The sequence below is a fragment of the Sphaeroforma arctica genome (assembly GCF_001186125.1).
Source record: "Sphaeroforma arctica JP610 unplaced genomic scaffold supercont1.536, whole genome shotgun sequence".
Lineage (NCBI taxonomy): Eukaryota > Ichthyosporea > Ichthyophonida > Sphaeroforma > Sphaeroforma arctica.
The window spans coordinates 16,725-28,896 of record NW_014040022.1 but is presented as its reverse complement, the minus strand read 5'-3'; the positions used below and the strand labels follow the sequence as shown (position 1 = coordinate 28,896).

Sequence of the window (12,172 nt, the reverse complement as noted above, 5' to 3'; positions counted from 1 at the left end):
TCTCACAGTCTCACAGTCTCACAGTCTCACAGTCTCACAGTCTCACAGTGTATGACGTAAAAGTCATCACACGACGCACACATGACACAGCCGGGGTGAGTGGAGGTAACACCAGACTTCAGTGTGAGCCTGTGAGTGTGAGGGCCTCCAACCCTATCAGGCCCTTAGCCTACTCTCTAGTAGTAGAGTGAGCACGCCACACAGTGGCTCTCTCACACTACGTTTCTTGTAATAAACGTTAATAAGTTCATACTCTCACAATTTTATTGGATAAAGGTGCAATATTTGAGTTTCGAGATGCAATATATAACAGATGCAATCCCATTTAGTCCAATTATTGTTCAAAATAGGTTAGATACTTTCTCCAACACTTATATTTTATATAATCGTTGAATATCGAAGCTTTTGTTTTTGTTTTTTTTAAAAGCAACAAACAAAAGTCTTTACACACGTATGTACATATGCGGGCTGAAGTTCTGAACTGTTATAAAAGGTTAAAATCGCATGAGATTTGCTGAGGCCGGTATACCCGCCACGGATTTTACGTAATCTCGCACATAAAAGCATTCACAAGTGCTGATATGTAAACAGGTGTATTTTCGTTCGCGACGAGTCGACGACAGTAACGACACAGTCAATATTTTTGTTTGTGTGTATTATATGTTTTTGTAAAAGATAGTAAATAGTTCTGCACAATACTATAGTAAATTGTTCTGCACTATACTACACTCTAAATAGTAGAGACTAGAGAGTAGTAGAGAGTATCAAGTTTTTTGAATGGTCACAGTACGCATTCGGACTTAATGTGTATATATGATAGTAGGTCGTGCGCCTCACATATATGACCTCGACCACATTTGTATACGCATGTAAGGCTTGAACCATCGATAAAGTGCTGATGAACGTTCAATTGATAGTATATTATCATTTATGATATATCATGACAAGGTCCTACGGCACAATTATGAGCGTGTGTATCGCAAGACCTAAAATAACCCCAATATAAAGGAGGCGAAAAAAATTGCACACAACTGGGCGAGTTTCTAGGTAATGTCAGACTGTCAGACTTGTTATTTTATAGCCTATTGCTGCTTGATTGTGACATAGCCCTCTAAAAATACAGCTATGCTTGAGGTTACTTATTTCATTTAAAATTTTCAAATGCACATATCTCGAATATACGCTGTATTCAAATCCATTGTTAAACAGTACAGCACATTCTGTGTATCAATATACTTTAAACTCTGTATTATTCGGCTAAGAGATCGGGCAGGGGCCAATATTGATCTGGTTGACGACATAGGTTCGCCTCCACTACAGCATCTGCTATTAAAACCTGTCAGATTTTGACAAGCCAAGCTGAAACGCGACATATGCAAGTGTAGAAAATATGCAGCAAGCTCATGAATCAAGTAGAAATAACAATAATAAGACCCATCCCCTATTCTACTCCTCTTGAGAGTTGTAGCGATACTCTCCGTACATATATTTTAACACCTGACTCTAAATTTATACTGTTTGCACTCGCAAATCTGCACTCATACACTCACAGACGTGCACACTAGAGGAAGGCATCTTGGTTGAATCTTAGTATACACCCCTTTACTCTATCCAGCTATATCTGTGCCCACTATTACTAGTATAGTTTGTCATACACAAATAGCATGGTATATCACTCTACCTTTTAGCGGGGTGCTTACAGTATTCACAGGATATTCGAGTTCAAGGTTTAAACTTCATTTTTCTTACTTTAATTTGTCTTGTGGTAGTTTTTCATGTGTTTCCGTAAGCGAACGCAAGCAAACGCATACCGACTCGGTTTAATAGTAGTTAAAATAAATTCGTGTTATATTTGATATCTTTTTGTATGGGTTCACGAGGTTAACGCAAGTTGGAGAGGGATAGAGTACTGGAAAAGGCACGGGACCCCTCAAATAGTGGAGGTCGAGGTCAATGGAATGGCAGAATTCATATACATCTTTAGACGTAGATACTCGATTATGAAGCGAGATAGCTACATCTGGACTACATACCCCATCTGTTGTTTTAATAATGCTCTATTTGCTGATGATTCTGACCAGGGCCCAACCGCCGAGCAGGGCAGGTTCCAGAGCAGATTTAAAAATATGCCCATAAAAGGCCCAGCCCATTTTTTAAGGTTTGGGACAGTACGATTTTCAGCAATTATTGCCGAAATCTGATGGGTGGACCTTTAGTCCACTGGTACAGGTGTATTCAGAAAGTATAGTTATCAGCATTAATTTCCGAAAACAAATATTTAAGTGTCATTTTTTTGGGGTAGATCTCAAACCAGGTCCTAATTTTACAATACAGTACTGTACCTACAGAACTAAAACCCTAAAAATAAAATATTCCAATTTCATTAATTGATACATTTGAGACATATTTTGGCGAATCAGGTTTGTACCCCAGTTCTGAGCCGAAAAATGCCAATTTTTGGAGGGCTTTATTACAATTGTACAAATAGGACCACCACTAAGGACACATTCGGCCATTCATCGCATGAAATCGAATTTTCGAAGGTGGCCGTCGGCCTCTCGGAAATAGTTTCACGAAAGTGCTCTATTGAAAATAAATATCTCAGTATATCTGATGCATGGACAGTACATTCAAGGGGTAGTATCTTCTCATTCACGACTTTTGTGGTGTGTGAACAGTGGCAGTGACCGCTTTCCGCACGTATATTATATACATATAACCGAAAACACACACTACTATAAAGTTGCCATTAAATAAGTATTCAAAATGCAGGCTCTACGTATGAACCTCCTACGCGGCCCCGTGCACGCTCGCATGGGTGCGTCTACTGTATCTCTGCGCATGAAGAGTGCTATGGCTGAGCCAGCCGAGGAAACACCTGCTCCCAAGTTCAAGACCTTCAAGATCTACAGATGGGATCCTGAGCTAGCAGGAGATAAGCCTAGAATGCAGGAATACAAGGTGAACATGAACGAATGTGGTCCCATGGTGTTGGATTCTCTACTGAAGATTAAAAACGAGCAGGATTCCACACTTACTTTCCGTCGCTCTTGTCGGTAAGTACCCCTATTTATATCTTTCTATGTAAATGTTTCGAATGCTTTTACGTCTTCAAAACATCACTTGCTCATGTGCGTCTTAAAACTATCAACAACGGATTCTACGCTTACCTTCCGACACTCACTGTCGGTGGTTGCTTTGTTGGTATTCGTCGTTGATATGTGTTATCAATACGTATTGTATATTTATATGTTTACTAATTCTTATAGGTATTTAACCTTCTGCTTGGCATCTTATGCACGTTTAATGGCGCTGGGGTTATTTTTGTACACAACAAGGGGTGCTGTGTTGTTAGGCACTATCAGTCTCTCTCGCACACGTATTGGATGAACCTCAGTAGCAAGCGGGTGAAAACTGTATATTGTACGAGTGCTACATGAAACAAGTTCGTTCTTTTTATATATCATAAATGTCGCGGGTACTATTATAGTTTTATCCGTCTGCAGTCCGCAACATTTTTTTAATAATTGACGATATATGATATTTATATATAAATATATGGTAATGGATATGGGTATGCATGAATGTATATCTATGTTTCTAATATATGTATATGTTTTATCTGTATATATACTCTATATTATATATATATATAATTATATATTTATACGCTTATATATTCTTAATTTTGTTTATATATGTATATATATTTGTATGAATATATATATATGCCTGTGTATGTGTATGAATTTTATTTACACTGTGTATGCATGTATTTTCATATCTATATGTATAGATCTGTGAATATTTTGATATGAGTATGTGTTTCCAAGTATTTATATACATATAAATCTACTTTCTGGCATCGTTGACCTCAGCTGACTCCGTGTGATACAAGTTGCTGTTTATCAATTGATTGACAACTTTGCTTGGTTAGTGTTTGGCTGGTTGGCCGACCGCATAGTTTTCATCTATTCTTTTATATATGTATACGTATATATATCTATATATCTATATATATATATTTATTTATATATACATATATGTATGTATGTATATGATATGCATCTTACGCCTCATGTAGTATATGTTATACATGTTTGCAAGTTCTAATGCGTAATATATGTATATGACTATACCTACACCATATATGTCTACCTATAAATAAGTTTCTCTACCTTAAGTATAGATTTGCCAATGTCGGGGTTCTTAATGTATCGCTATTTGAAATCCGTTATTGCGAACAAATAAATCAGTGTCCCTAGCAGTGTTATTTGGTCTGTTTATCAATGTTCGCTGATGGGTCATACCCTCGCCACATCCAATCACAAGTGCAAGTAGTAGAAGTCACCCAGTACAGGAATGTCTATGTATCTCTAGTAGTAGAAATGTCGTCCATATAGATCTGGACATGTGTATAGTGTGTCCACTATAAGTACTATAGCGCACGAAATCTCGAGGGCAAGTGTAGCGTGTTGTACATGGTTACGGTGTGTGTGAAACAGACCCTATCACAGGTTGCTATGGGTACTCACTCCTGAGAGTTTATAGGCGAATCACACTGCTTATTAGCGCGTAGTATCCGGATGAATGCTTCATTCTCATATCTCAGACTATTCGCAAGTATTGGGTTATACGCATGGCTTATTCACATATCTCTGGTTTGTTCGCATGCTTTGTCTCGTATCTTCTAGTTTATCCACCTCTTTCTGGTTAATTCGCTTACTTTTGGTGCCTAATTTATTCGCATATCTGGTATCTTTTATATTTCTGGTTTAATCACTTATATCTGGTTTATCCGTATGCTCTGGCACTTATCTTCTAATTTATTCATCTTGCTTCGGTTCATTGGCCTATGCCTTTCTCTGGTGCCTAGTTCATAGACACATCTGATTTATTCACGTATCTCTGGTTTATTCACCTATTCACGATATACCTGGTTTATTCACCCATCTCTTGGTTTACCCCTTCCACAGCGAGGGTATCTGCGGATCATGCTCTATGAACATCGACGGCACCAACACACTCGCTTGTCTGCGTGCCAATGGAGACGCGAACAAAGCCATGAAGATTTACCCTCTGCCCCACATGTACGTGGTTAAGGATCTGGTGCCGGATATGCAGAACTTCTACGACCAATACAAGAGTGTGGAACCGTACCTGCAGAAGGCTGAGCCGCTGTCGAAGGTCGAGACCTTGCAGACTAAGGAGGACCGTGCCAAGCTAGGTGTGTAAGCAAGTGTAGGATATATTGTGTATACTTGTGTATGGCGATAAGAGTGCATGTATCTGAGATTATAAGAGCTTCTGAGGTAGGTATGCAAGCAAGTATAGGATATATTTTGTATACTTGTGTATGGCTATAAGAGTGTATGTATCAGAGTTTATAAGGGCTTTTGAGGTAGGTATGTAAGCAAGTATAATATATATATATATATAAATCTGTAATGCCACACGAATGTATTTGTTCGGAGATGTTTTCATTTAGAATAAATGTGCTGAACTTTCGTGACCAGTATAAGAGTGCGGAATCGTGCCTACGGAAGGCTGAACCACTGCTGTGAGTGGTACTTTGTAGGCTAACGAAGATTCTGCTATGCTCGATGCCTATCCTGTGCCCAAGTGTGTACGCGTGTACAAATGTATGTAGGTATATTGTGAGTTTATAATGTGTATTTGTATACTCTCGGTATATATATATATATATATATACTTAAAGCTTCTCGGCCAATCTACAAGTGTAGTATGCCTACAATCGTGTTTCTATACGTAGTTTCAGGCCTTCTGGGGAAATTCAATCGAAGCTGCGTACGAATGCGGTCATATTGCGTATTTTTTATTCAGTTCATGTAGGATTTTAATTATCTGCATCGAATATATCGTATACGTGTATATGATTTGATATACATGATATATATATATATATCAGCACCACGCGTATTGTATTGCCGTGTGTTGATTGTGAGACTGCCAGTTTTATTTACTTATATTCGCATATACATTCATTCTTTTACTACCATACATATGCATATACCTCTATATATATACTGGTATTTATTGTAAGTTCAGCTTTGAAGTACATGTTCCATTTGACTCTATACATATCAACCTTGCGTTTGGTTTATTGTCATCATCTTGTATTAGAGCATACAGATAGACGTGTCTGGAGTGCATCCTGTGATTGCTATCGCCCACATGTCTCCCAACCTGTTTCAAAACATCTGAACCTGTTTTAAAGCATATAAACCTGGTTTCTATTATCTTGTTTGGTACATTTTGCCCACCAAGGCTTGTGGCCTAGTATAGTTTGATGGCTGATGTATTGTTTACCCTCTGCGATGCATTGACAGATGGGCTCTACGAGTGCATCCTTTGCGCGTGTTGCTCCACATCGTGTCCATCATACTGGTGGAATTCCGATACATACCTGGGCCCTGCCGTGCTGATGCAGTCTTACAGATGGATCATCGATAGCAGAGTAAGTACTGCATACATACATAGCTGTATGTTTACACTATATATATATAGGTTATATATATGTGTGTGTAGAGGGGTGTATATAACTGTATGTTTACACTAGTTATTTATATATATATAGGTATAGAGGGGAATATATATGTGTATATCTGTGCGCATGCGTTTGTGTCAGTTCGTGTACAGCGGGCCAAAGTGCATCCCTATCTACCGACTGAGGATCCATTGTTTATGGTATATGAGTCCATGTACGATACACACCCTCACACCCTCCCATGCGTATATTCTTACCTACCTCAGGATCAGAAAACCAAGGAGCGCCTGAACCGCCTGGAAGACAAGATGTCGCTGTACCGTTGCCACACCATCATGAACTGCACCCGCACCTGTCCTAAAGGACTGAACCCAGGAAGGGCCATCGCTGAGATTAAGACACGCATGGGCACCATGTAACTCGGTTAGTGGGGAACCTTTTTGAACTAATTCAGCGGATGCAAATCCGAACTGAATTAATGGGGAAACTCCGCACTATTTTAGTGTGGGGGTGTGGGTGCGCCTGCACTAATTTTGGTGGTCTTGGACTTGGTCTCTGGGTGTGAGGCAAAAAGGGCTGTACTCACATCCCATATATGTCGGCATATACACATTAAACTTGCGTTTCGCAGGTAGACAAAGTTCATGGTACATTCTTCGGGGTGCAGTATTGTACGCACACCCAATTGAATACTTATCCAAGTATACTCCTACCTTCATGTCAAAGTTTGTTCGTGACATGCATTCATTCGTTTCACTACTGGTAGCGCTTGGCCAGTGCTGAAGACCTTGCTTGTAGTCAGTCATTCGTCTGACTACGTAGCAACTACCTGCCTTCAATGCATTGATCAGTTCATTGCAGCCGCTGTACCGGTTTGCTGGCTGTATAGTTCCCATCTCATTCGAGAGCCCATTTACTATGGTAGATACCTGTTCTGATTATCTGCACAATAGCTTCGTTCATTTTGCTAACCCGATACTACCATACTAGTTGTTTAAAAATGGGGAGGGGGTTTAGGGTTGATTTGGTAGGTATCAGAACTTGGGTCTCATTATTTAGGGGGCCTATTCACTACGGTAGACACATGGTCTCATGCTCTACACTAACTTAGTCCACTCTCTGCTAATCTAATACTACGTACTACTGGTTATATAAAGGTCGGAGGGCATAAAGGATTGATAGGTAATTTGGTCTCACTATGAGTGCCTATGAACCGGTAGATGCATGTTCTTATCCTCTGCACAGCATAGAATATCGTCCACTTTGCAACCCGATTACCGATGCTACATACTTGTCGTTATATGTATATACATATATGTATATATATGCACCATACCTGCTGTATGCAAGTCAGGGGGAGTTAGATTGATTGGTAGGTGTCACTGGAGTTGATGCAGATGTTAGTTAGTGTCCTATGGCTCGGGCTGCATTTGAGAGGATGTATTGATTTTATAATTTAACCCAATATGGGATTTACGAGAGTTTACGCACTTACAAACGTGTAAACGGTAACTCATGTCGACACCCGCGCGTGCTACTATCAGAGACTAGTTTACTTCGTGTTAAAGTAGTGCATGCTGGTTTATTATTCTCGCCGGCCTGTACGGGTTTTTTTGCAAACATGTAAATAACAAGTCTGACGCGATGTTTACACACACCTGTGTCACTGCATACCGGTTTATTATTACCACGGGCTTGCACGGGTTTTAGGTAAAAAGTGGAAAAACTCGATATAAACACAAGCCTGTGCACTCTGCCATTAGGCCAGCTCACTTCAGCACAGACTGCTTGACGTCGAGTGGAGCGTTCAACCCACTTCACATCAGCGGTCAGCCAAACTCAACCACCCGACCGCCGCATTCGAAACGTACCTCTGTATTGGGCTGCGCAACGGACCAAGCTGCTCGTATAGTACGCGCGTACAAATATATAGAATAACAACTGTGGCCCAATGTATACAGACACCCATAGCGCACACCCATCAAACCAGTTAATATATCTCAGTGTTACGAGTTGTTCTATGGACTGTCGCATGGGGGTCCTACTTCGGCATACACCATTTTTCTCATCCATTGCCACACACATACACACACACAAAGGTGGCGCATCCCGATAACACTGGGCTATGTCCTTTTAGCTTCCATGTACAAACATTTAAAGCGACAGATGGGCCTCGGCCGGAACAGAACCCCTTAGCGCGCAAAGATCAACTCAAGTTGCTTCATAACAACGGTCCTTCTGCCATCCCGGCGCACATAGGTTTATTCAAGGATAGGTGAATCTAGTGGGTTTATTCAAGATGGGTGATTCTGGTGGGTTTATTCAAGATGGGTGATTCTGGTGGGTTTATTCAAGATGGGTGATTCTGGTAGGTTTATTCAAGAATAGGTGATTATGGTAGGTTTGTTCAAGGATAGGTGGTTTTGGTAGGTTTATTCAAGGGTAGGTGAATCTGGTGGGTTTATTCAAGATGGGTGAGATTCTGGTAGGTTTATTCAAGAATAGGTGATTCTGGTAGGTTTATTCAAGGGTAGGTGATTCTGGTAGGTTTATTCAAAGGTAGGTGATTCTGGTAGGTTTATTCAACGATACGTGATTCTGGTAGGTTTGTTCAAGGATAGGTGATTCTGGTAGGTTTATCCAAGGGTAGGTGAATCTGGTGGGTTTATTCAAGAATAGGTGATTGTGGTGGGTTTATTCGAGGGTAGGCGAATCTGGTGGGTTTATTCAAGATGGGTGATTCTGGTAGGTTTATTCAGGGATAGGTGTTTCTGGTAGTGTGTGGAATACACTGTAGACGACGTGGACACTCGCTCAGATAGTTCAACCCAAGTGAATTTGAGACTGATTACTAATAAGCCCTCTCACCAATCTCAATGTTGAATATGAACAGGTCCTTTCAACAGCTGTAGCGTCAACACTGTTGTTTTGAAATCAGTTTCTTCACCACAATTATAACTTTAATCCAACAATTATATTTAACTTTGACCTAACAATTACAACTCGGACGGCATATTTATAGAATACAAATGTTCTTTCAACAATTTTATCTTTGCCATTGATTGTTTACAAGGTCTTCTTTAATCATTGATTTTGGCATTGTACACCGGGGCCTCCATGCATTCGAGGATCATCATCCTCATCGACTTGCTGTGAGAAGTCTGTGGTATTCGGGTCGAATTCTTCCAGAAATACGGTTTCTGAGACGTCCGTTTCCATAATGGAGTCAGGCAACGGACCTAAAGCCTGTAGAATAGTTGAAAGCGTTAACAAGTCAATGTAATGTATTTCGGAGGAACATGAGAATAGGTAAACATATTCGAAAGATAACATAAATACCAGTATTGATACGGACAATGCAAGTGTAGGAGAATTGTGGCGAAGATGAAAGATAAAGCGTTTTATAACATCTATATATGTATATATGCATCCTATGTATATATATAATAATATATATAGATAAATAGACACACACACACACATATATATATATATATATATATATATATATATATATATATATATATATATAGATAGATATATATATATATATCTATATATCATACAATTATATTCAAAACACTCGACCTATACAGACCTTCTCAATCAACGCACGCTGTGCCTCATCCAGCCTCTCGGGGTATTGTACGTCAAACTGGATGATTAAATCCCCCTTGAGTTCCGGGTGTCTGATCTGTGGCATTCCCTCGCCCTTAATAGTCATGAGCTTATCGTCTGCCACCACCATACCGGGTAACGCTGTCACGTGCAGCACACGCCCGTCTAACTGTGTCACGGGCTTTACAAACCCACACAGGGCCTCCAATAGGGTTATCTTCATCTTCATCACGAGGTGCAGGTCTTTGCGCTGGAACACCTCGTGCGGCTTCTCTCGCAGGATCACAACCACATCGCCGCTTGGGATGTCTGGTTCCTATGGTAGTTAATAGTCGTCCGAGACGACAGGTTTAGCTCGGATTTCGTGATTTCACATCGGTATATATAGATAACTATATATATATATATATATATATACATATATACATATATATATATATATGTATATAATATATATATATATATGTATATAATATATATATATTTCATATGTATATATTTATATATATCATGTCCATCAATATTGAAAAAATTCCTTTATACATTTATATAAATATATATATACATAAATTTGAAATTTATCAATATTGCTGGAAATGATATATATATATATATATACATATATATGTATATCATTTCCATCAATATTAGAAAAAATTTAAATTTAAATTTAAATTTATATATATATATATATATATATATAACATATATACATACATATATATATATATATATATATATAAATATACATACAGACATATATATATATATATATATATACATCCATCCATCCATACATACAAACATAAATAGGCACGTTGAAAACTGATCCATAAATTTCAATAACGTTCAAGGTTACCCAGTGACCTGTCAACGGTATGTGGCGTCATTGTGTTGGACAGATAAATTACTCCCGAACAAAGGGCTTTTCAAAGCCTTCTGATAATTTTCTATGGCCTATATATACGCAAAAACGACCCATCCTTTTTGGATCAACATCACACATTCTCTCCAAATAAAGTAATGAAGAGACTAAAACGATAAATCTTTTACTGATATATATAAATATATGTTATATAAATATATCCATATGTCCATATATCCATATATATATATAACACAAAATAGTATATCCATATAAATATATAAATCATATATATATATATATAAATATATATTAATACATACATACCTACATACACACACACACACACACACACATACATACATACATAGATATATATATAGATAGATAGATATAGATATATATATAGAAGAATATATAGATGAATATATAGATAGAAATATAGATATAGAAATAGATATAGATATATAATTAAGTACATGAGCAACCACATACTTCTCAATAGACAAAGATGAAATTTACATGCGGTAGCATACCTGATCGGCCTCTCCCTCAAACACCACCTTCTCCCCGTCTCTCATGCCTCTATCTACGTGCACTTCGAATAGTTTTCTTTCACTAGTTGTCTTCTTGCCACTGCAGGTTTTACACCTATCTTTTGGTTTCATGATTGTACCCTGCAGCATACGGTTGGTCACAGAATTCAGTATATGCAGTTTGCATGTGTATGGTTAATATAGCATTCAAGGATAGTAATAAAAATAAAGGCGCCCGAAAGCACTGGCCCATGCCGAAGTAAAAATGTATTAAGATATAAACAACTTTTTAGCATTACATCGTTACAATTTGCATAGCTATATCCTCAGACTAGATAACAACTATACACGAACGTACGATGGGAGTACAGTTAAATGAGACACCTATCTATGCACATAAATATAGCTGTCATACTTCGATGAACTTATACGTATACAAGCGCAACCGGAATGTTAAATAACTATACGTGACCAAAATGGTATAAAATGTATGCGCGAACACATCACAAACAACCTAATAAAACAATAACATCCACAGCTGAAAAAACAAAGTCGCTAACAACTATAATATATATATTCATTAATACACTTCCATTCCTACCTACTCACGTTAAATCAGACACGAACGCACACGCACACACACAG

At 38.4% G+C, this 12,172-nt stretch overlaps 2 protein-coding genes across 2 annotated transcripts in view; one reads left to right on the top strand and one right to left on the bottom strand.

Moving 5' to 3' along the window:
- Nucleotides 1-2,619: 2,619 nt before the first annotated feature.
- On the top strand, nt 2,620-7,265 carry SARC_07055 (succinate dehydrogenase [ubiquinone] iron-sulfur subunit, mitochondrial). The gene is made up of 4 exons (XM_014299011.1): nt 2,620-3,056; nt 4,977-5,227; nt 6,351-6,478; nt 6,775-7,265. The coding sequence occupies exons 1-4, from the start codon at nt 2,767-2,769 to the stop codon at nt 6,925-6,927; spliced, it is 822 nt and encodes a 273-aa protein (XP_014154486.1). The 5' UTR covers nt 2,620-2,766; the 3' UTR covers nt 6,928-7,265.
- A 2,327-nt stretch (nt 7,266-9,592) lies between these two features.
- The window catches only part of SARC_07054 (hypothetical protein), a gene marked incomplete at both ends in the record, with an annotated part of 5,847 nt that continues 3,267 nt past the window's right edge, over nt 9,593-12,172 (bottom strand). The window contains 3 exons of the mRNA XM_014299010.1: nt 9,593-9,754; nt 10,107-10,442; nt 11,528-11,668. Coding sequence (XP_014154485.1) covers nt 9,593-9,754; nt 10,107-10,442; nt 11,528-11,668 — 639 coding nt within the window. The remainder of the gene's footprint in view (nt 9,755-10,106; nt 10,443-11,527; nt 11,669-12,172) is intronic.

What these genes read in the sequence shown, in the direction of transcription:
- SARC_07055 (XM_014299011.1), top strand. Translation starts at nt 2,767, where the DNA reads ATGCAGGCTCTACGTATGAACCTCCTACGCGGCCCCGTGCACGCTCGC. An exon ending in GGAGGACCGTGCCAAGCTAG is followed by an intron (nt 5,228 to 6,350) that starts GTGTGTAAGCAA and finishes ATGCATTGACAG; the next exon opens with ATGGGCTCTACGAGTGCATC. An exon ending in GATGGATCATCGATAGCAGA is followed by an intron (nt 6,479 to 6,774) that starts GTAAGTACTGCA and finishes TACCTACCTCAG; the next exon opens with GATCAGAAAACCAAGGAGCG.